The sequence below is a fragment of the Eptesicus fuscus genome, chromosome 13, assembly GCF_027574615.1.
Source record: "Eptesicus fuscus isolate TK198812 chromosome 13, DD_ASM_mEF_20220401, whole genome shotgun sequence".
NCBI lineage: Eukaryota > Metazoa > Chordata > Mammalia > Chiroptera > Vespertilionidae > Eptesicus > Eptesicus fuscus.
The window spans coordinates 79193994-79217348 of record NC_072485.1 but is presented as its reverse complement, the minus strand read 5'-3'; the positions used below and the strand labels follow the sequence as shown (position 1 = coordinate 79217348).

At 54.7% G+C, this 23355-nt stretch overlaps 2 protein-coding genes and 1 pseudogene across 3 annotated transcripts; 1 reads left to right on the top strand and 2 right to left on the bottom strand.

The window, feature by feature from the left end:
* Positions 1–11119: 11119 nt before the first annotated feature.
* On the bottom strand, positions 11120–13340 carry C13H11orf68 (chromosome 13 C11orf68 homolog). The gene is made up of 2 exons (XM_054724610.1): positions 13201–13340; positions 11120–12496 (listed from the first exon to the last, which is right to left on the bottom strand). The coding sequence occupies exons 1-2, from the start codon at positions 13323–13325 to the stop codon at positions 11740–11742; spliced, it is 882 nt and encodes a 293-aa protein (XP_054580585.1). The 5' UTR covers positions 13326–13340; the 3' UTR covers positions 11120–11739.
* Positions 13341–13676: 336 nt separating this feature from the next.
* On the top strand, positions 13677–15834 carry DRAP1 (DR1 associated protein 1). 2 transcript variants are annotated; one of them, XM_008146934.3, is made up of 7 exons: positions 13679–13816; positions 14053–14125; positions 14234–14327; positions 14666–14785; positions 14894–14987; positions 15179–15267; positions 15602–15834. In XM_008146934.3, the coding sequence occupies exons 1-7, from the start codon at positions 13775–13777 to the stop codon at positions 15705–15707; spliced, it is 618 nt and encodes a 205-aa protein (XP_008145156.1). In that variant the 5' UTR covers positions 13679–13774; the 3' UTR covers positions 15708–15834. The 2 variants fall into 2 exon arrangements, with proteins under 2 accessions (XP_054580766.1, XP_008145156.1); XM_054724791.1 differs by lacking the exon at positions 14666–14785 and having other exon boundaries at positions 13677–13816.
* Positions 15835–20391: 4557 nt separating this feature from the next.
* On the bottom strand, positions 20392–21818 carry LOC103291085 (PRAME family member 8-like; annotated as a pseudogene).
* Between the last annotated feature and the right edge of the window lie 1537 nt (positions 21819–23355).

Sequence of the window (23355 nt, the reverse complement as noted above, 5' to 3'; positions counted from 1 at the left end):
GCAGCCAATCAATGATTCTCTCTCATCATTGATGTTTCTATACCTCTCTCCCTCTCCCTCTCTCTGAAATCAATAACAAAGAGAGATAAAGTAAAGAGAGAAGTATATGTCTATCATTAAAAAAATAATAAGAAAAGGTCTGTGTCACTGTGAAGCCAGGGTTAAATGTCAACAATCAAAGGCCAACAGCCCTGGGAGGTAGGCACCATCCTCATCCCCATTTTACAGACAGGGAAACTGAGGCTGAGAGTTGTTAAAATGAAACACCTACGGTCACTGAGCAAGTGGCTGAAGCAGGCTGACATATCAGAGCAGAGGCAGCTCCAAGCCCAGCTCAGGCGAGATTTTTCAAAGCTCTCACAGACATCTTTTCACACGTGCAGACTGTCAGGGCCGCGAGGACCACCCCAACGCCTCTCTGCTTCCTCCCATTCCACTCAGGAAACATATCCAGAGGAGAGTAAGGAGCTGCCAATGTCACACAGCCACAGAGAGAGCTGGGCTCTCCCGCTTTCCACCGGGACCTGCTCCATGTGACCAGCTCCAGCCCTGTCCTCAGGGGCGGGGGATCCTAGGTGGTCTTCCTTGGGGACAGAGGGCAGGGCAGGGTCAGTGGGTACACGCAGGACTTAGAACCAGAAGGCCAGCTTGGCCCGGGACTTCCTGTCCTAGAGCGCCCGTTTTCTGTCTCTCTGCCCCTCGGTGTTGACCTTCCCTCTGAGTCCCAGTCTCTGTGGGAAGAATTGAGCCTCCTGCTGACCTCATGGCGCTGCTGTGGGATCAAATGAGATCACAAATTCGAAAGTGCTCTGTAAGCTGTAAACTGCTGCGTACTCAGAAGGTGGTTACCAGCCGGGTGCCGCTCCCCTGCCTTGTCCTACTCAATGCTGATCTTTCTGTAAAAAAAGATACCAACAGCAGTTTACAATGAATGATATAGGTGTGTGTGTGTGGGAGGGAGGGAGGGAGAGAGAGAAACAGAGAGAGAGAGAGAGAGAGAGAGAGAGAGATTTTTTGAGGCAGTGTGACCCATGGAAAAGAGCATGCAGACTGGAATCAGACAACTCTGGGCTCTGAGTTTGAATTCTGCTACTCACCAGCTCTGACCTTGATGAGGCACAGTCTCGCAACACCTCTGTCGCTCATCTGTAAAATGGAGACATGATCATAATTACATCTCAAGGTGGCTGGAGAATAGAAATAACATAATGCCACGTGCTTAGCACAGCATATAGTAAGAACTTGACAAATAGCAAAAATAAATACACATGTTGATAAAAAAAACCCAGGGTTGGGAGTCCTTGGGGCTCCGATCTCACGCCGAGGCACTCATACAGCGTATACACGCATGTACACACTAACTCATACCTGGACTCTTTGGCTGAGTCCAAGCTGGACAGGTCAGGGTGACACAGGGAGCCAAGTAGTGGCACATACCAGGTCTGAATCAGGGCAGCCTTGCCTACATCCATCTGCCTGCTCTAGAAACACCACCCTGCCCACTCCCCAAGCAACCTGGGCCAGTGGCTGAGCAGGGCTCAGGTCTCGTGTGTGTGTGTGTGTGTGTGTGTGTGTGTGTGTGTGTGTGTGTGTGTGTGATTACATGGCTCTGAAAGTCCCTTCCTGCTCTAACCGTCGGTGGAGCCACAAGGAGGTCCTTTCAGAGGCAGCACATTCCAAGCTCCTCAGTCACTAACTCCCGCCTCGTGGCTGCAGCAACGTTCCTGGCCCCTGACCTCACCAGCTCCCACCCAGGGAGGCCAGGGGAGCATCCCAGGGGCCATAGGCAGGGTCTATGGGGGAGCCTGGGTGCCACGAGGTCTCAGAGACCTGCTCCTGTCTCCTGGCAACCCTGTGAGCTGGGCTCAGTCACTTCCCCGAGAATCCCCATGCCTTGGAGCTGCAGAGAGGAGGAGGGAGGCACTGGAGGAGGGTGCTTGCATCCAGCAGGTTCTGTCAGTGCTCCCAGGGCCCTGGAGGTGATGTTAGCTTTTCAGTTTCCATTCACTTTTAAAATGGAAGTTTATTTATTTTTAAACTTGAGGTGAAAGCCACATAACATACAATTAACCATTTTAAAGTGTACGCTTCAGTGGGTTTTTGTGCATTCACAATGTTGTGCAACCGCCACTTCTATTTAGTCTCAAAACTTTTTTTTCAGCCTTGCCAAAGCAAGGCCTCCAAAAATTAGGTTGCCTCCCCAAAAAACATTGGAGAGAGTATCAAAACTTTTATTTATCATCCCAGAAAAACACCCCATACCCATTAATTAATCACTCCCAATTCCCCCTCTTCCCCATCCCCTGCTAATCTGCTCTGTCTCTATGGCTTTGCCTATTCTGGACATTTCATATAAACGGAATCCTACAAGATGTGACCTTTTGCATCTGGTTTCTTTCACTTAGGATGGTGTTTTCCAGGTTCATCCATATTGTAGCTGGTATCAGCATCCTTTTTATGGCTCAGTGATATTCTGTTGTATGGATAACCAGTTTATTTATTCATAAGTTGATGGGCGTTGGGACGTTTCTGCTTTTTGGCTTTTATGCACAATGCTCTGTGGACATCTGCAGGCAAGTTCTGGTGAGGACTTACGTTTCCATTTACCTTGGGTCATAGGGCAACTCTGTTTAACCTTGTGAGGGACTGGCAGGCTGTTTCACAAAGAGATGCACCATTTTACTTTCCTACCCGCGTGCATGAGGGGTCGAATTTCTCCACATTCTTGCTAACACTTATTATTTCCCATTTTAAAAATGAAAGACTTCCTAAAGGTGTGAAGTGGTATCTCCTTGTGTTTGATTTGCTTTTCCTTAAACCAGTCGTCATCAATGAATGATCAATGAACATCTTTTCATGTGCTTGCTGGGTATGATAAATGTCTATTTGAGTCCTTTGCCCATTTTTGTTGTTGTTGTTGTTGTTGTTAATCCTCACCTGAGGATATTTTTTCCATTGAGGAAGGGAGAGAGGGAGGAGGAGAGTGAGAGAGAGAGAGAGAGAGAGAGAGAGAGAGAGAGAAACATGGATGTGAGAGAGACACATTGACTGGTTGCCTCTCATGCTCCCCAACCCGAGCTGGGGATGGAGCTTGCAACCCAGGTACATTCCCTTGACCGGAATTGAACCCTTGACCCTTCAGTCTTAGGCGACACTCTATCCACTGAGCCAAATTGGCCAGGGTGCTTTGCCAATTTTTATTTTAAATATATTTTTATTGATTTTTTTACAGAGAGGAAGAAAGAGGGATAGAGAGTTAGAAACATCGATGAGAGAGAAACATTGATCAGCTGCCTCCTGCACAGCCCCCCACTGGGGATGTGCCCACAACCAAGGTACATGCCCTTGAGCGGAATCGAACCTGGGACCCTTCATTCCGCAGGCCGACGCTCTATCCACTGAGCCAAACCAGTTAGGGCGCTTTGCCAATTTTTAATTGGATTGTTTGCTACTGTTGTTGTTGAATTTTATGAATTTTAAAATATATTCTGGTTACCAAATCCTTATTAGATATATGAACATTTACCCCTATATTTTCTTCTAATAGTTACATAATTTTATTGAAGCTTAACATACATGAAGTGCACTCACCCAACATGTTCAGCTTAATGACTTTTTACATTTACGTAAATCTATGTAGCTACCTCCCTGATCAAGACATGTGACGTTTCCAGCAGCTCAGGAGCTCCCTGTCACCCCCTCCCACACCCATACCCCACCCATAGGAACCCACTAGTCTGACTTCTATCACTGGAGATTAGTTTTGCCCATTTAAATATATAAATATATAAAAATATAAATATATATATAAAAATATATATATGTTGAGCCAGAAAGGCCAGGTGAAGAAATTATTTTATTTTATTTTATTATTTATTATTTTTTTAAAGTTTGAGAGTATGTTTCTTTTTTTTTTTTAATATATTTTATTGATTTTTTACAGAGAGGAAGAGAGAGGGATAGAGAGTTAGAAACATTGATGAGAGAGAAACATCGATCAGCTGCCTCTTGCACGCCCCCTACTGGGGATGTGCCCGCAACCAAGGTACATGCCCTTGAGCGGAATCGAACCTGGGACCCTTGAGTCCGCAGGCCGACGCTCTATCCACTGAGCCAAACTGGTTTCGGCAAGAAATTATTTTAAAACATGATCAGCGTGGCTCAGGGCTGAGTGTCACGAGGCACATACCTGGGTTTCAGGCTTGATCTCCAGTAGGGGGGGCGGGGCATGCAGAAGGCAGTCAACCAATGTTCCTCTCTCATCATTGATATTTCTCTCTCTCTCTCCCCTCTCCCTTCCTCTCTGGAATCAATTAAAAAAAAAAAAATAGGGCCATCTTTATTTAAAAAAAATAAAAACAAAAAACATGATTTATATTTTTTACTTTGCCTTATATTTTTAAATTTGTTATTTAATTTATTCTTCAACTGTAATCCATTTACCTGCTTCAAGACCCAGAAGCTACACAAGGGTGTACAGTGCAAGCCTCCCTCTGCCAGTGTCTTTCGTATCTTTTTGCCCAGAAGGCAGCCTCCTCTACATCCTCGTTTTGCTCCTTGCTTTTTTTGTTTTCTTATACCTTGGAAATCCTTCCTCTGAGTATATATCGATCTTCCCCGCTTACCCGCCCCCCCCCAAAAAAAAATTCCTAATTGCTTCAGTGAAATATATTTTACATTAAAAAAATTCACTTTTTGCCGAAACCGGTTTGGCTCAGTGGATAGAGCGGCGGCCTGCAGACTCAAGGGTCCCAGGTTCGATTTCGGTCAAGGGCATGTACCTTGGTTTCTGGCACATCCCCAGTGGGGGGTGCGCAAGAGGCAGCTGATCGATGTTTCTCTCTCATCGATGTTTCTAACTCTCTATCCCTCTCTCTTCCTCTCTGTAAAAAATCAATAAAATATATTTTTTAAAAATTCACTTTTTAAATGTGCTGACCACGTGTTTGACTACTGTATACACCCATGTAAGCACATTCCAAGCAGATACAGAATATTTCCATCCCCCAGAAAGTTCTCTCAAGCCTCTGCAGCCCCCGGGAAGGAACTATCCTTCCAGTGGGGTGGGGGTGGGGAGCAGGCTTCCTGGCAAAGGAGTATTTGAGGTTGGGGAGACATTCCTCGGGTTGGAGTCAGTGGGCACAAAGGCGAATGGTGGTGGAAGGGGAGACTTGGATGTTCCTGTGGTCGAAAGGCATATGGTGGAATGTGTGTTGGGACCCTGAGCTGGAAGGATAGCTGAGTGAGGCCTAAGCCAGAGGCCTTGAATGCCAGGCTGAGGAGCTTGACTTGGGCAGAAGGAAAGGAGCTGGGCTACCATCTCCCCACTCCTTCCCTGGAGTTTCCTCCCCTCACCAGCCACCTCTCCAGCCCAGGGCAGCTGGGGAGCATCAGAGACTTGGTCCCAGCCCTGGCCATCTCTGATTTGTTACTGGATCGCAGGTCAGCCTTTTTTCCTCTGAGAGCCTCAGTTTCCCCTTCTTGCAGATTAGTGGTTTACACTGTGATCCTTCAAACCAGAGGTTTCAGTGGAGATCCACCAGGGCAGCGGCAGGTGGGTGGGACCTTGGGCCCCTCATCCGTTCCAGCCAGCACAGCTCTCGGAGGCAGTAGGGGACAACATGAAGTCTGGAGTTAGATGGCCTGAGTCCCAACTCAGCCACTTCCTGGCTGTGTGGTGTGGGCCATTCCTTTAACTTCTCTATGCCTCAGTTTCCTCATTTGTTATTTTTATATGCTTTTAAAAATATTTTTATTGATTTCAGAGAGAGGGATAGAAACATCAGTGATGAGAGAATAATTGATCGGCTGCCTCCTGCACGCCCCCTACTGGGGACCGAGCCCATAATACCGGCACGTACCCTTAGACCAGAATCCAACCCCAGACCCTTCAGTCCGAAGGAGTAGGCTCTATCCACTGAGCCAAACCGGCTAGGGCTCAATGTCCTCGTTTGTAGAAAGGATATGATAATGTTGTGCCTGCTTTCAGGATTGTTGCGGGAGTAAATGAGGCAGGTGTGGATGGTGCTCAGCCCAGGACTGGTACAGTGAGAAGTTAATAAATGTTAGTGAGAATTTCCTTGTTGCTCTTTTTTGTGTCATGTAGGCCATTTCCTCTGAATGGAGGGCATCAAGGGCTCTCCTGTCTGTGCCCAGGATGGCTCTGCCCGCTCAGCCTGACCCTTAGGTTTCTTGGAGCATCACTCCCTGCAGACCTGGACGTAGGGCAGCTGGGGCCTATCACCCAGTTCTTGGGCTCTCCCTAACGCCCAGACCTGAGGCTTTCCTCCACCCTGGGCTCCAGGGTGCCAGCTCCTGCTCTGGGCCAGGAGCGGGATGAAATACTCATCCTGGGATGAAAGGCAGCCGGGCCTGGGCTGGGCTAGTAAGCCGCCCCACCCTCGCTGGGAGGACCTCTGGGCACCCGTATAAACTGAGTCATGGGGGGCGAGGGGGTGATTCATACAGCCTGTGAGTGGGAGCCAGATGGGACAGAATTTGCCTGCCGGGGGCCCTGGGCCATGCCTCATGGAGCCTCAGCTCCCCTCCTACACCCAGCAGGCCTCTGCAGGGCCTGGAGGCTGAACTCGCAGTGTGCCTGTGTGCGCCTGGGTGTGCGTGCCTGAGAGCGTGTGGCGTCTGTGGGGAGGGGCAGACAGGAAAGGGAGGCTCTGGGAGGAAGGGATTAGGTTTGGAAAGGAGTCAAAGTCCTAGAGAAGAAAATTTTGGTGGGAATACTTCGCTGCCCTCTCCTGGCCTCTGCAGGTTCAGCTGATTCCCGGCCTCCCCTAGGCCCTCCCCAGAAGCCAGCTTTCTCCCTTTCGCCTGGAGGAGCCAGGACCCTGGGTTTTCTAGGGTCCCCAGGGGCCAGAGCTGCTCCGGGACGGGGACAGAGCTCCTTGCCCCAGTGGTGTGTACAAGCGCTCTTGGGAGCTGTGCAGTTGGCTGGAGCATTTCTAGCCTTGACCACGGCCAAGTTACTTAACCTCTTTCTGCTGCAGCTTCCTTCGCAGTAATAGGAGGGCTGTGAGGATCAAAATGAGAGCCAACTGCTTAGGGTAGTGCCTGGCGCAGAGGAGGTTTGTGTATGTATTTGCTCTTACTGAGCCTCCGTTTTCTCATCTAAAAAATGGGTGAGGGCCCTTGTCCAGTCATCACTCTGGTTCCCGTCTCTGGTGTTATCCCTAGGGAAGCTGTCCCTATGCCCTGCCACCCTTCCCAACTCTGTCCCTCTGTCCAGCCTGGGGTGTTTTCATGCCCTGTCATCAAGGAAAGATGGGCTTGATGGGTTTCTGGGCCGGGTGCCCTCAGGTTACCCCTCAGTGTATGGGGGATGCATGTCAGAGAAGTGGGGAGTTTCCCTTCTTGGATGAATCAGAGGTGTGACCCAAGCCTCTGTCCCTGCCAAGGCCCCTCCCAGCAGGCAGGAGTGGGGTGCAATAGCCCTGCTGGGAAAATCCCCAAAACCTTGCCAAAGGTCTGGCTGAATGAAGCTTTCTCCTGAGTCAGTGCCCAGTCCCAACCGGGATGGGGAGTCAGACAGATTCTCCCCAATCCCTGGCCAGCCCTGTTTGAGCTTCCTCCCTGGGGCTTGGGGGTTCGCAGTGCCTGTGAGAGAAGGTGGAGGGTAGGGGGTGCCTCTCTCTGGCCTCAGTCATCCTTTCTGTGGTTTTATAAAGGGAGCAGAGCACAGGGGCTTGTCCAAATTCACCCAGCCTATCCCACCCTGGACTGGGCTACTTCCTTACCCCCATGTTAGAGGGGGCCGACCAAATAGGACAGAATGCTGTCAGCTTGAGGGGGTGGGTCGTGGGGGAGCCCTTGGCCTGGCAGGGCAGCAATCTCCACAGTAGGCCTGGGAGATCCTTCTTGACAAGGTCAGCTTAGTCAGTGTATTCTCTGGGCCTCAGTTTTACCAGTAAAATGGGAATTGGCCCTACCTGGTTTGGCTCAGTGGATAGAGCATCGGCCTGCGGACTGAAGGGTCCTGGGTTCGATTCTGGTCAAAGGCACATGCCCAGGTTGCAGGCTCAATCCCAAGGGTGGGGCGTGCAGGATGCAGCTAATCAATGATTCACTCTCATCATTTTTAAAAAAAATATATTTTATTGATTTTTCACAGAGAGGAAGGGAGAGGGATAGAGAGTTAGAAACATCGATCAGCTGCCTCTTGCACACCCCCTACTGGGGATGTGCCTGCAACCAAGGTACATGCCCTTGACCGGAATCGAACCTGGGACCCTTGAGTCCGCAGGCCGACGCTCTATCCACTGAGCCAAACCGGTTTTGGCCATTTTTTTTTTTTTTTACACTCTCATCATTGATGTTTCTCTCTCACCCTCTCCCTTCCTCTTTGACATATATAATCTTGGTCTTGGCCCAGCCTCCCTTTCAGGTGGTTCTGAGGACCCAACCTGTGTGCTTTACAAATTAGAGCCTAAGTCTTTGCTGGGTCTTATAGAGCGGGCTCGACAATGCATCCGGGACTCTGGAGTTGGCTGAGTACCTGATTCATACCGTGGCTCTGCCACTTATGGCTTTATAACCTTGAACCAATTATTGACCCTCTCTAGGCCTGTTTTCTCTTCTGCAAAATGGCAGTAACAATAGTCAAGTGAGGCTTAGATGAGATAATGCATGTAAACACTCAGTACAGTGCCTGGTTCATGTTATGAATAGAATGAGGAAACTGGCCCAGACACAGAAGTAACTTTCATTCAGTCACTCATTTATTCAATAATGTTGATTTGGCACTTGTGGGAGGCCAAGGTCCTATGCTGGACACTGAGGCCACTCTGAGGGATAAAGCTCAGCCACTGTTTTTGAGGGGCCCCAGACACACACAGAGCCCCAGGTGGGGGTTGTTATGGGAGTCTGAAGTGCAGATGAATGGGGGAGGAGAAAACTCTGAGAAAATGAGCTTGTGGATCTGCGAAGTGTAGTCAGCCAGGAAAGCAGGTGAGGGTCAGGTACACCAAGCAGAGGTGACAGCTGATAAGCAAAAACACAAAAGCGAGGCCAGACGTGTGCAAGAAAACCAGAGGCAGCTCATGATTCTGAAACAAGAAGGGTGAAGCAGGGAGTGGAGAGATGGGGCCAGAGCGACTGGCAGGGGCTGGATTTGGGCTGTACACTCATCCATTCAGTTAACACATTGTACGCCATAAGCATCTGTAGATGCAGGCGGTGGACCTTCCCCACATGCCACGCGCACCTATAAAAAATTGTTTTCCCTAAGTGGCAGCCCTGACCAACTTTAAAATCATTTTTCATGAGAATTTTCAGCTGAAAATATTCAAGAACACCCGAATTGTAATATATTTATTTTTATAATATTCATTGCAAATTGATTTTTTAAATTAAATTCAAAATAACATGGCGTGTGGGGTAGTTTCCGCTTGGACACGTGGTAGTTAACTGGTTAGTAATGTATGGAGAGGTTGTTGTAGCCAAGCACTGTGCTAGGCTCTGGGGATAGGGCTGAGATTTAGACCTTGCTGCCTTCACTGAGCCCACATTCTGGCCATGTGGCTTAGGGGTCAGTGGGAGATAGACATCAATCAAGTGATTACATAAGTAACCTCTCCATCCTTGCTGCTCGACAGGTGTTCAGGCAGCAGGAACAGCCTGAGGCTCGGGGCTGTGTGCCAGGGGGTGAAAGAAGTGCCAGTTGGCTCCAGTCGGGTGAGCATGGGCAGAAAGAGGCACCTAAGGGAAGCTGGGGGTGGGGGGTTAGGTTGTGGCTGGCTCGAGTGTAGACTCTGTATTACGGGCTGGGGAGCCACAGAAGGGCTTTGAGTAGGAGGGGGACACAGCTAGCTCTGCAGGAGAGCTGGCTGTGGGGGGACAGAGGGAGAAGTGGGAGGGGACAGGGCAGAGGAGGCAAGTTGCAATGGTTTGGGAGGAATGGGCTAAAGCATGACCACGAGGATGGAAAAGGGATGAGTGTGTGGAATCCTTAGTTACAGGAGAACCAGGTGGTGTTGATACTACTTGTCATCCTTGTGGGACCCCTGAGGGCCTGGCCAGGATTCCCACAAGCCTTGGCCCATCTTTGTCAAGTGCAAAGCACTGATGGTCTGAGAGGCAGGGCACCAGGCTCCAATACGTAGACCACCCAGCTCTGGGGACTTCCAGGCTGGGCTGAGGGGGACTCAGACCTGGGGAAGCTGGGGGTGGGGAGGAAGCTGGGGAGGGGGCCAAGGCAGCATCTCATGACTCATCCACTTCCACCCAGTCAGCCCAGTGGCATCTCCGCTCCCCTGCTCCAAATTCCAATTTGGTGAGGATGCTGGAGGCTGAGTCAGCTCCGGCACGAGAGCAGCGTCCCAAGGGGCTTCCTGCTAGACACCCTGGCCTCCAACCAAAGCCAAGGCCACGCATGGGGTTGGGAGGGTGCAGAGCCAGACTCAGGCTACAACAGCCTCAGCCGAGCGTGGTAGCCGAGCAGGATCATGTGAGTGAATGTGCCTGGGGGGTTGTGAAGCGCTCACTGTGGGTGAGGCCAGGGACTGCACTGACTGAGGAAGCGGGGACCGGGGTACAATCCTAGCTCTGCCACTCACTGCACGGCCTGAGGGCACTCCCTTCCCCTCTGGGCTTCAACTGCCTTGACCACAGATGAGTGCCAACATCTCCTTCAAAGAGGCTGTGAGAGTGAAATAATGCACGTGGAAGGGCTCTGCAAACTGCCCGGTGCCCGGGACAGTCAGGGTGGTGGAGAGCGGAGGGCCATGGGAGGGTTTCCAGAGCCGCTCGGGGTTGTGCAGGTTGTTCTCTGCACACGGATGTCCAGCCCATCCTCTGTTCACCGGACCATGAGATCTGACCTAGAACTGCCAGGACCAAGAGGGTACTTTCTCTCACAGGCATACATACACCACCCGTGGGTTTATGGGAAATCACTGAGAAACTGATTCTGATTCTTGGGATGGAGGGAAGCAGGGCTGGCTTGACGGAGTCTCTTAGAGAGGTTCCCAGCCTTGGCAGCAGGAATATCTTGTTACTGGGGGCAGTTAGGAGGGCCTAGTCAGGGCAGAGGGCCAGTCTTTCCTGGCCCTGCTGCTCCAGCAACCAAAGCAGGTAACCACTAACAGCATTTTAAAAAACACTCAAGACACAGACCCAAGCTGGGTTTTATTGAAATGCCAAGAGCAGGCACATGACAAGGTAGTGAAGGAAGGGGGGAAGGTGATGCAGACTGTGAGGCGACAGGGAGGGGTAGACCCCATGTCCATGCCCTGGCATCCCCTTTCTTTGCCAGGGGCTGAGTGGGTACAATCACCCCCCCTCCCTCCAAAAAATGGCATGCTCGGACCTGCAGGGCCTCTGCTCCAAGGAGAGGGACTGGAAGCACTAAGTTTTCTCTCTTGTGAGGGAGAAAGATAAGAAGGGGGAGGGATGCAGGAAGGGAAGGTAAAACCAAGGATGAGGATGGCCAAGAAGGGTTCTCCTCCTGGGGGTCTGGCCCGACTGTGGTCCTGGATGGCAGAGGGGAGCAGCAGCTAAGAGAGAGTCTGAGGGTCCGGCCCTCAGAGAACCAGAGCCTCCAGCTGATGGGGACTTAAGTCAGCCCTGAACAGAGGGCAGAAGTTCAAAGGGATTGAAGATGCAGGCAGTTCCAGCGTGACCTAGTCCTCAGAGCTGGGGGACTTGGCCCCCTTGGGACAGGAAGGAGGAAGACAGGAGAATCCATCCCTAGCAGGGGGCGCAGAGGGTGGTCTTCCACAGGTGGCCCCACTAAGTCAGTTCCACATTATTGGCGCGGTCCAGCACACGGGAGCCACGGGCACTGCCCCCCAGCTGGAAACGGCTCTCATATAGAGTGGGGCAGAGGTGCCAACGGTTGGCCCGGTAGATGCCCAGATAGGTGTAGACGTCAGGCTTGTAGGTGAGCAGGCACTTAATGCCTGCTGCACGGATAGCTGCATCTGCCTCCAGCACACCCAAGCGGTCCGTGAAGTCGTCCGTGTAAACACAGATGACCTGGCGCCCACCCTCCTTGGCCCGTGGGCTCACTTTGGCCACCTGAAGCCGGCCCTCGACCACAGCCCGAGCAATGCCAGCCCAGGCGTGGTCCAGCTTGAAGCCAGGTGTCAGATGCATCAGCCACTTGCCCGAGAGCACGTGGTGGGTGATGGCCAGCTGGCGAAGGGTACCCGGGGTGATGGGCCGCCCACTGGTCTGCAGAGCCTCCCAGGCTGCTTGCAGGCCCTGCACATCGCCAGAGTTGGGGATGTAGCCCTGCCCATATGCTGCAATCCAGCCCACAGGCTCAGAGTTGGGTGAGCTGGGGTCCCCATAGCGGGTCACTTGGGATGGTGGGTACTTGGCTAACCAGGCATCCAGCTCGGAGGCGGGTGTGGTACGGGCATCAAACACCAACCAGGGGTCCATGTCAGCTGCCATGGCCTCGGCAGCCAGGTGCTCAGCAGTGAAGCCATCCTCACGGCCGCCTGGAGAGTCCTCCTCCTCCAGCTCCTCCCCTGGGTCTCCCCTGGTGTGAGGGAACCGAATTAGGGTTCATAACAGATCTGCAGCTCGCTGGGCCCTCGTGGGTGCCAGGCACCGCACTAAGCTGTGTGGCCTTGGGCAAGGCTTAATGTCCCTGTGCCTTAGTTGCCTCATCTTTACAATGGATAACAAGTGTTCCTGGCCCATAGTGCTTGCTGTTGACAATTAAATACCTGCGGTGGAATAAGCGCCATGTAAGTGCTGTTGCTAATGTTATCACTACTCTCCCTGACTTACAGAAAAATGAAGCTCACAGAGAAGAGACTTACCCAAGGTCACACTGTAGTGAGCGACTGGGCGGAAATGTGAATTCTGGTGGGGGAGCAATTGGCCCAGCTACACCTCCTGGCCCCGCCAGTGACTGGCAGGCATCCGGAACGCTGGCATTTAATGCAGGGCGGCGAAGGAGCCCTCGTTCGCGCAGCACCGAGGCAGGCCCTACGGGGCCAGGCCTTCCGGAGGGCGTTATCCGGTCCACTTAAAAATCAGGACACTGAGGCCCAGGGAGGGCAAGGACGGGTCCGAGGCCCATGGGGCGATGCCCGGGCTCGAACTCCCGCTTTTTAGAGCCTACGGGAAGGCCAGCTAGCGGCCCCGCCGCGCCCCCCGCCCCCCGCATTGGCGTCCACGGCCAGAGGTAGGCCCCGGCCCGGCCCCGCCCCTCCCCTCCCGCCGCCCCGCCGTCACCTTCGGCCTTCGTTGCGCTCGGCACCGGCCCAGCTCCGGGCCCGGCTCCGCTCCTGCTTGGGCTCCGCGCCGCCGCCGCCGCCGCCGCGCCCCGCCCCCGCCACGGCCGCCGCCGCCGCCGCCATCTTAGCGCCCCGCCGTCTCAACAACAACTTTATCGACAAGCGCAGCGCGGGGCGGGGCCATCGGGCCGGAGCTGCCGCGCCGCGGGGCGGGGCCGCCCACGGAGGGGGCGGGCCGGTGTGACCTCGGGGGCGGGGCCAGGGAAAATAGGGGCGGGGCGGGCCTGCAGGGCGTGGCTAACGTTCGCTCTTCTGGCCGGCGGACGGGCAGGAGCGGCGGTGCTGCCGGGGCCTGACGCGCACCACCTGGGAGGCTCAGAGGGAGGGCACTCGGCCCTGGGAGCGGCGTCCCTACCGGCGGCGCTAGGACCCAGTGGGGAGCGGCGGGGGCGGAGCGGGCGGCACCAGGACCCGGGGGAACCTCGGCGGGCGGGCGGGCGGGCGGTGAGCAGGCCCCGGGCCGGGAGGCTGCGGGCGGCGGCGCTGGGCCCGGCGCGGCGAGAGGCCCGGAGATGCCGAGCAAGAAGAAAAAGTACAACGCGCGGTTCCCGCCGGTGAGCACGTGGTCGGGTTCGTGAGGAGAGGGCCCGGCTCCCGGGAGGCTCGGGCCCAGGCCCCGCTGGGGGGCGGGCGTATCGCGGGGTTCTGGGCCCCGACGCCCCGCCCCCTTCCGTACCCTCCCCACAACGGTGCCCCCCGCCCCCTTCCTCCAGGGATACCCCCTCGCTTCCCCCTACACCGTTTTCTGGTTTAGAAGCGATGGGGTGCGAGCTCTCTGCCTTTTTCCCAGGCGCGGATCAAGAAGATAATGCAGACGGACGAAGAAATCGGGAAGGTGGCGGCGGCGGTGCCTGTCATCATCTGTATCCTGTCGGGGGCTGCCCGGGTTGAGGGACGTGGGGGCGGGAGGCGGCCTGGGTTGCCTTGTGCCGGCTGGGGTCCCCTCCCGCGTTCTCCTTGACGCCCCTGAGCCCGGGCACTGGAGCTGTTCCTGGAGTCGCTTTTGAAGAAGGCCTGCCAAGTGACTCAGTCCCGAAACGCCAAGACCATGACCACATCCCACCTGTGAGTGGCCGGGGAGCCGGAAGGGCCCGGTGGGGTTCTGTCCCAGGCGTTCACACACTTAAGAGAGGCTGTGTCCTAGGAGGGCCCCAGGCGCACAGGCCCCTGCCCGAGAGGCTGCAGGTGGGAGGCTCCTGGGAGACCAGCAAGGCCTTCGAGGCTGGTGGGTTTGAACTTGGAAAAAGTTGGTGTTACAGCGAAGGGGCGAGGTCGGATGGTGGAGATGAAGGTGGAGGTTTTCCAGGCTCCATTCTTCTGACATCCAGAGCTGCTTACTGCCCCTCGCCGAGAGCCCAGACAGCTGGGCCCTGCCAGATGCCATCCCCTCCCACCTCTTTCAGGAAGCAGTGCATTGAGCTGGAGCAGCAGTTTGACTTCTTGAAGGACCTGGTGGCATCTGTGCCTGACATGCAGGGGGATGGGGAAGACAACCACATGGACGGGGACAAGGGTGCCCGCAGGTGGGGAGCCAGGGCCAAGTGTCCAGGTGTAGAAGGCCAAGGCCACAGGGGTTGGAGGTGGTTGGGGGTTGGTGAAGGATGGGGGAGATGGACTGTACCTTCCCAAAGGGGCCGGAAGCCAGGCAACAGCAGCCGGAAGAATGGTGGGATGGGAAGCAAAGGCAAGGACAAGAAGCTATCAGGGACAGACTCGGAGCAGGAGGTGAGTGAGCCCTCAGCCCTCTGTCCTGCCCTCCAAGCTGGCTGAAGGCCTGATCCCATCCTCACCTGTGGCCTCTTTGTAACTGGGGGCTGTGAGGTCAGCCTCCTGTCCCTGCCATTTCCAGGGGTCTGGGCTCTCCAGTGAGGGGCCCGTGCCTTTCTTGTCGTTTCTGACCCTTGTCTCGCTCCCAGGATGAGTCTGAGGACACTGACACTGATGGGGAAGAGGAGACACCGCAGGCCCCACCCCAGGCCAGCCACCCCCCTGCCCACTTTCAGAGGTAAGCCGCCCAGTGGCCCCAGGAAGACACCAGCAGACTTGTTCCTCCAGGCCTCTGGCCACTTGCTTCTTCTCATGGTGGCAGATTGGGGGATGGGAAGGGAGGCACTGAGGAGGGCTTACAGACAGGAGACCGTGTCTCAGAAGCTCCCTTCCCCTGGGAAGGGCAGTGATTGGGGCCTGGGTGGGGGCTGAGGGACCTGCTCTAGGCCCTTCCATTTTCTGGGCTCGGCCCCCCTTTGGTACAGAGGGTGGTGGGCTCCATGCTTCCTGTGTGGGGCTCAGTGGGCACCGGAGAGTAACCTGACCTTCCTCTCCTGCTTTCTGCCCTGCAGCCCCCCAACACCTTTCATGCCCTTCACCTCGACTCTGCCTCTGCCCCCAGCGCCCCCGGGCCCCTCAGGACCTGATGCAGAGGATGAAGAGGATTATGACTCCTAGCACCCTCTGCCCCCCAGGCCACACCCCCTTTTAGTTGGTTTTAGTTGTTCTGGGCGGAGGAGAGAAGATAGAGCTGTTCTTAAATTTATTAAAAAAATAAATAAATAAAAGGGAACATCAGTGTTTATCCCAGCCTCTGTGCGGGGCTTTGGCCACCTTCCTGTCCGTCCACCTGACTTCCCCACGCTGCGCAGCGGTGGGCTGGGCAGCGGCTGAGTGAAGGGAGGGGCTGGGGGCTGGGAGCGTGCGTCTGCCGGTGCTGATAGAAGGAAGGTGGGGGGAGTGTGCTGGTCATGCCCAGGGACAACCTGTCTTACGCTGTATGACCCTGGGCAGGTTCCTGCCTTTCTCTGAGCAGCCTTTTCTTCTCTGATGGAGACCATTCTGGCCACTCTGGGCTACTGCAGAGGGATAGACGGGATGTGTAACAGGAACTGTAGAGCTATGCCCGGTGCCATGAAAGGTCGGGGAAGGGGCAGTGGGAGTAGAGGTAGGTAGGTAGATTGTGGAGAGCCTTGAAGGCCTGTGAGCAGGACAGTGACAGTTGCTCAGTCTATACTCATTTCTACACCCGAGCTGCAGTGTCCATGGGGCAGATGTGCTTTGAGGGAGCCATGGCTCGGTGAGGCTGGGCAGGAGGCTCGGTGAGGCTGGGCGGGAGGCTCGGTGAGGCTGGGCGGGAGGCTCGGTGAGGCTGGGCGGGAGGCTCGGTGAGGCTGGGCGGGAGGCTCGGTGAGGCTGGGCGGGAGGCTCGGTGAGGCTGGGCGGGAGGCTCGGTGAGGCTGGGCAGGAGGCTCGGTGAGGCTGGGCGGGAGGCCTGGGAGCAGTGGGCAGACTTGCCGTCTATGTCAGCAGTGGCTCAAGAGCACAGATGGTCGCCTGGACATGTGCTGAGAGGGAGGGGACCCTAAGGACTCAGGTTTCTTTCTGCAGCCACTTGGGCAGGGGCCTTTTCTAGCTGGGGACGCAGGAGGAAGAGCAGGGTTAGACCTGAAGATCACCAGTTCGGCTCTGATGAGTTGGGGTGCCTGTGAGGCTGCTGAGAGGTGTGGAGTGGTACTTGGGTGTAGGGGCTAGAGAGTAGGTGATCTCGCTCCATCAAAGGAGACAGGATCCATTGGTAGTGCCCACCCATGGGTCTGGGAGGAAGGAGAGGCCAGTTGTGGAACGCAGGACACCTGCAGGCTGCAGGCAAGCCTCTGCCAGAGCTGCCTCGGTGGCTTGGTGCCTGGTGAGGAGGAGGGAGGGAAGGTGGGAGGTGAGAAACAGGTGATATGAAGCAACTGCTCAGGGCTATGAAGTAGAGATGAGAGAGCAGTGGCTCAGAGGGAGGAGGAGGGCAGTTTTTATTTGTGTTTTTAAGATGGTGGAAATGCAGGCCTGTAGTGAGGGAGGGGTGAAGGGACAGGATGGGGGAGAATTAATGGAGTGGGGTGGGGGTGTCTGAGGTGACCCCGGCCTGATGAGGGAGAGTGCTGATTAGGTAGGAGGATGGTGGTACTGAGTTCTTCCCTGAGGTGTCTGACTTCTCTGAAATAGGAGGCTGCTGGTTGGCGTGGATGGGCCCAGCCCTGGAGTGTGGGGCGTGTGGCTTCTGTGTGCCTCTCATCTGCTCGCCCTCTGGGCAGAGCGCCCTTTCTTTTGGGAAACAATTTCTGCTCTATTCAACCTGCGGTGTGTGTAGCATCTTCATGGGGCAAAAGTGTCACGGAGGCGCAGGTGGGGTTGAGATGGCCAGGGGCCCGTGGGTTCAGCCTTAGCAGAGTGATGAGGAGTGGAACCTCTAGAACCAGGCCCCAGGTTCAAATCCTGGCCTCTTCGCTTATTAACCTCAAGTTCTGTAGCTTCTCTGTGATCAGTTTCTTCATCTGTACAATGGAGCTAGTTACTACCTTTGTTAGTTACATATACTGTACTGTTTATACTGGTTGTGCCTAATAGGGACAAGGGCTGATGTAACAAACTCAAAATACAGGCTCAAATGCAGTGGGACTTACTTCGTGTTTATGTAAGGTTCCTGTGGGATTTATCTGATCGGTGGGCGGTACTTCTCCAAGAGGGACTTGGGGGCCCAGCCTCCCTCTGTCTTGTGGCCTCATCATCCTCCACCCATGACTCCAAGGTCACTGCGGAAGCGGAAAGCTCAGACGCACGGCGGTTTTTCTAGTCCAGGACTGGAAGTGACCCGTCACCTCCTCACCTCCCATTGGAGCGGTCACAAGGTTCTATCCGGAGGAGGCTGGAAAGGTGGTCTAGCCAGCCTGGGTGACTGACCAGGCAGCTTCGGCTGCAGGACCTCACAGGGAGTCGGGAAGGGCTTGGCTCGTCCTCGGCCAAGTATTAGGAGTGCAGCCTCTGGAGTCAGAGGACAGGGGCCGGGCAGACAGTGCTCCAGGCTGGGTCTGGCCTCTGAGTGCCTCCTGGGAGTGGGGAAAGATGGTTCTGCCCTGTGGGTACCACTGGCACTGATGGGGGCAGCCTGTGACCACCCCATCTTAGAGCTCCACCTGAGAGCCAGATGAATTTGTTTCTTTATTCTCTATCATCGAAGAGCCTTGAGCTTCAGGCCAAGTCCTGTCTGAATGCCTCAGCCTGCCTCGGCTGCACGCTGGAGTGTACCAGTAAGTGTGACTAGTGTGTGAAATGGGCAGCTTCTGAGGCCAGTGTGGGAGTCGGGGGCCTTGACCGTCATGTGAAGGGTATCATCCCACCGTCCTGCCAAGTGGAGAGCCTCCCTCAGCCCATCTAAGGATTCATCCAGCAAACGTTTACTGAGCATCCAACACCATCACTCTGCAGGGAAATGAGGTGCGGTCACCCACCCAACACTGAAGTCTGACGTCACCAAGTGCTGGAGAGGAGGTGGCGACTCCCGAACTCACGCTGTTGGTGGGAATATCAGTTGGTGCAACCACCTTAGAAAACGGTGTCTCAGTGAGTCTTAGTATACGCTTCCCTGTCACACAGCAGTCCCACCCGAGGCACAGGTCCACCACAGCACACATTCCAGAATGTTCATAGTCCCCACGGAAACAAGCCCGAACGCCCATCAAGAGCACGGGTAAGTCAGTGGTAGAATGGCATAACAGAACAGCAATAATGAATGAGCCAGGCACTAGCCAGTTTGGCTCCGTGGATAGAGCGTCAGCCCTTGGACTGAAGGGTCCTGAGTTCAATTCCAGTCAAGGACACGTACCAGGGTTGCAGGCTCAATCCCCAGCCCTGGCCAGGGTGCCTGCGGGAGGCAACCATCGATGTCTCTCTCTCATATCAATGTGTCTGTCTTCCCCTTCCTTCCACTCTTTCTAAAAAAATCAGTTGGCTCAATGGATAGAGTGTCAGCCTGTGAACGGGGTTCAATTCCAGTCAAGGGCACATGTCCCAGTTGCGGGCTCAATCCCCAGTAGGGGGCGTGCAGGAGGCAGCCGATCATTGATTCTCATCATTGATGTTTCTATCTATCTATCTATCTCTCCTTCTCTCTGAAATCAGTAAAAATATATTTTAAAAAAATCAATGGAAAAATATCCTCAGGTGTGGATTAACAACAAAGATGAATGAGCCAGTCTTACACACAACATCCTGGGTGAATCCTGCAGTTGTTCTGTTGAGCAAAAGAAGCCAAACCCAAGAGTACACACTGTGGAGACCTTGGATGGTCTGTTTCCGGGGTGCCACCTCCCTGGCTGGCTGGCTGCCCTTGTATTACACCTGTCAACAATCCCTTTGCCGAAGTCCTTCCAGGAAAAAAAAGAGTACACACCGTGACATCGTTCATTTACATGAAATTCAGGGACAGGTGAAACTAATTCATGGAGATAGAACTCAGTATAATAGTTACTTCAGGCTCTGACACATCAAAATTTATCTCTGTCCCTTTCTCTTCCACATTCTCTAAAATTCAATGGAAAAATATCCTCAGGTGAGAACTAAAATAATAATACTATCTAATAAAGACGGACTATGCAAATTGACCATAACTCGGTGACAAAGCTGGCAGTGCCCACAGCCAATAAGGAGGGAATATGCAAATTGACACAACAAGGCAAGAGGCGGAAGGTGGCTCTGGCCAGAGCGAAGGCGGTGCTGGCACCAGGGGAAGGAAGGCCCATTCTTGCATGAATCTTCATGTATTGGCCTCTAGTAATAATAATAAATGGTTACTTCGGGATCGGGGTTGACTGGTAGGGGGCACGAGGAGCCTTCTGGAAATGTTCTATACCTTGAACCGAGTGGTGGTTTGATAGAAAAATATATTAAGCTGCACACTTTAGATGCATGCATGTTTAGGATACTCCCATAAATTTTTTTTTTTTTTTTTGCCTTTGAAATTGTCTTTATTTCTGATCATTCCTTTACAACCATCCATGTCAGGATTAACTCCCACACCTGCACCTCGAGCCCAAATCCCCTCCCCCCTCCACAAGCAAATCAGATTCATGTTTCTGATTCTAGGACCTTGCCCCCTGAGGTCCCATGAACTCCCCAACATTTGACCTTGTCATTGTGGACCCACGCTGGGTCCCTTCCTTTCCCCATTCACAGTGAGCATGAACCTGAAATGTGGGTGTTCCCTGCATAATGCACCCCGGTTCTATATTACAGCTTCCCAGGGCCCAGAACAAAGCTTTTGCTGAGTGTTCCCACTGAGCAGGGTCACTACCGGGCAGAGCACGGCTACACGTCATGAAAACTCCACGTCATAAATTACACTGATGCCACATCGCTTACAGTGCTTGGTGCCAAGACAGATGGTCCTGGGCTGTCCTAACTCCCTCAGTGTCCCCGTCAGCTCAGCCCGGACCAGGGCAAGTCTCCCTTGGGTGACAGTCCCCCCTGGGTCCTGTAACACTCCAGGGGGGCGGGGTACAGCTCGTGCTCTAAACTGCGCAGCCCCGCTGTGTGGCACAGCAGCTTCCCCACGGTGGCCACGGAGAAGTTGTTCTCAGAGACGGTGAACTCCCTGAGCTGGTGGCAGCGGCTCAGGACAGGCAGGATGGCCTCGACTTGGGAGTCCACCATGGCACAGTTATCTAGGCCCAGGTCCCGGAGGGTGGGTGCCACTGCCTCCAGCAGAGCTCCGAGGGGCTCAGGGTGAAAATCAACGAGACTGAGGCCAAACAGATGCAGGGACTTCAGCTGCCTGAGGTTCGGGCACTGGAACAGGTGTGGCAGGTCTGAATGCGACAGCTGCCAGCAATTTGTTATGGAGAGTTTGTCCAAGGGCGTCTGCAGGCACCTGAGCACCTGGTCCAGGCGGCCTTGGAGGAAGGATGGGGAGTCCGTGTCGAGCTCCCTGAGGTGCGGCAGGTTGAGCATCTGAGAGGAATTGGGAAAAGGATCGCTGCTCCTCCTGCTGTTCCCTGTCCCACTCCTCTTCCTCCTGCTCCTCCTCCTCGTCCTCCTGCTCCTCATCCTCCTCACTCAACATGTGGATGTGGGAGAGAGAGAGTCTCTGCAGGTTCCTCATCTGCCCCAGGTAAAGAGCAAACGTCCCCAGGGTGGGCAGGTCCCAGGTGCAGTTCACTTCCACCTCCGGGATGCAGTCCAGCTGCACCGCAGCCAGGACCTGCCTCCCCCTCTGGAAGGGCCCCTCAGCCATCCGCAGCGCCTGCAGCACAGGTCCCTTCCCTCTGCTGGGCCCATTGGATGACGTGCATGAGAAACTCCTCCCTGCCCTTTCGTTGAAGTTAAGGTCTAGGAACACCTCCACGGGAGCTAAGGGCTGGTCCTGTTGGTGAGCGCTTCTGGGTGCTGCATCCACACCGCATTCTCCCCAACTGGGCACCCGTGTTCCTGAAATCCAGCACCCGCAGCTTCCACCTCCTGGGGCGAACCTTCTGGGCAAGCAGAACATCAAGCCCATCCAACACAGCTTTTAAGACCTTGACCGGAGGCCGCTGCATCAGGCCCCCCAGAGGGAGGACGGGGTAGGGCCAGGCTTGAGCCATCGCCTTCAGGGACAGTAGTGTCTACTATGGCAGGCCGGGATGGACAGCAGCCGGAAGAGCTCGGCGGGCAGGTGCTCCAGAGCTGCGATGGCCGAGGCCTGGCCCCTCAGCAGGCTCTCTCCTGCCAGCTGCAGGGGTGGGGTGGGGTCCTGATGCTCATCCTCAAGGCGCTCCAAAGGAACCCTGCTGTGACCGGGCTGGCTGGGGCTCAGATCTCAGCTCCCATAAAATTGTTACCGAGACGCTTCTAGGTAGCGATGTTCTTGGGGTTTATTTCTGATGGGGGAGAGACACAATAAGGAAGTTAGGGTGTGTCGGAGGTGATACGTGTCCTGGGGAAAATAAAGCATTATATGGGAGGAGTGGGGAGTCCCAGGCAGGACAAGTGGCCCCAGCCAGTCTATACAGGGTTTCGGGGAGACTGATAAGGTGAGGTTTAAGGAGAAAACCCCATTAAGGGAGGATGGGAGGGCCAGAAAACTGTCTGTGGGGAGAGGGCTCCAGGGAGAGGGGCATTGAGGGCAAAGGCCTGGAGGGTTTGATGTGATTCTATCCGGGTTCCCTCTGGGCTCCCTTGACTCCCACTTCCGCAGGCACCACACAGGGGCCCAACTCCAGCCCTCTTTTGGGCCTGCCTTGCTGAGCGGTGTCCTGTGGCCCTGGCAGCCCCAAAGGGCCCTAGAAGCCTCAAGGGAAAAAGGGTGGAGGGAAGAAGGCGGTAGGGTCCGGGTCCGAGTAGGAGGAACTCCTCCCCCACACCTGCCCTAGGGGCTGGGAGGAGGGAGGGAGGAGAGTTGAGGGATGGAGTGACCTGGCCGCCACCCACTGGCCTGGAGGTGTGAGATGGCCTGCCTCAGGACCAGTGTGACTGGTGTGGCTTCATCAGTCAGGGGGAGCTATTGGTACCCCCTCCCCTGTGGTTTCTGGGTAGGGCGAGTGCATTGCCCTCTTCCAGGAGAGCTGTCCTCATCACCCCCATTTTACTGCGGCTCTGAAAGTGAGGTGAGTGGCCTGAGTTTGCTCACTGGCCCAGAGCCGGGCAGGGGCTGTACGCAGGCCTGGGGGGCGGGGAGGGGTCCAGTGTGAGTGTGAGGCATCTGTTCTCAGATATGGTAGGCTTGGCCCCAGGACTTGGATGGGACCAAGTTCCCACTCTTCTAGGCTGTGAGCTCTGTGGCAGAGGACTGGCACCAGGGTCATAGAGGCCTGGTCCCTCCTCCTCGGGCACAGCTTGGGGTGAGCGTGTCATGTGGCTCTCGACTCTCTCAGGGGGCTCCTTGTAGCTGGGGCGTGGGGCAGGGCGGTGTGACGCTGACCTTCCATCATTGGAGTGAATTATCTTCGTTGTGAAATCGTGTCCTTCCTATTTTGTGTGCGTGCACATGTTCAAATAAGATTTCTGCACCCACCCAGGACTCAGAGCTGCAAAGGAAAATACAAGGTCCGCCTAGCCTTGTATCCTAGGTGTTGCTCAGTGGATAGAGCGTCGGACTGTTCGATTCTGGTCAAGGGCACATACCTCGGTTGCAGGCTTCCCCCCAGCCTGGGCCCTGGTCGGGGCGTGTGCAGGAGGCAACCAATCGATGTGATTCTCTCACATCGATATTTCTCTCTGCCTTTCCCTCTCTCTTCCACTCTCTCTGAAATTCAGTGGAAAAATATCCTGGGGTGAGGATTAAAAAAGAAAAAGAAAAGAA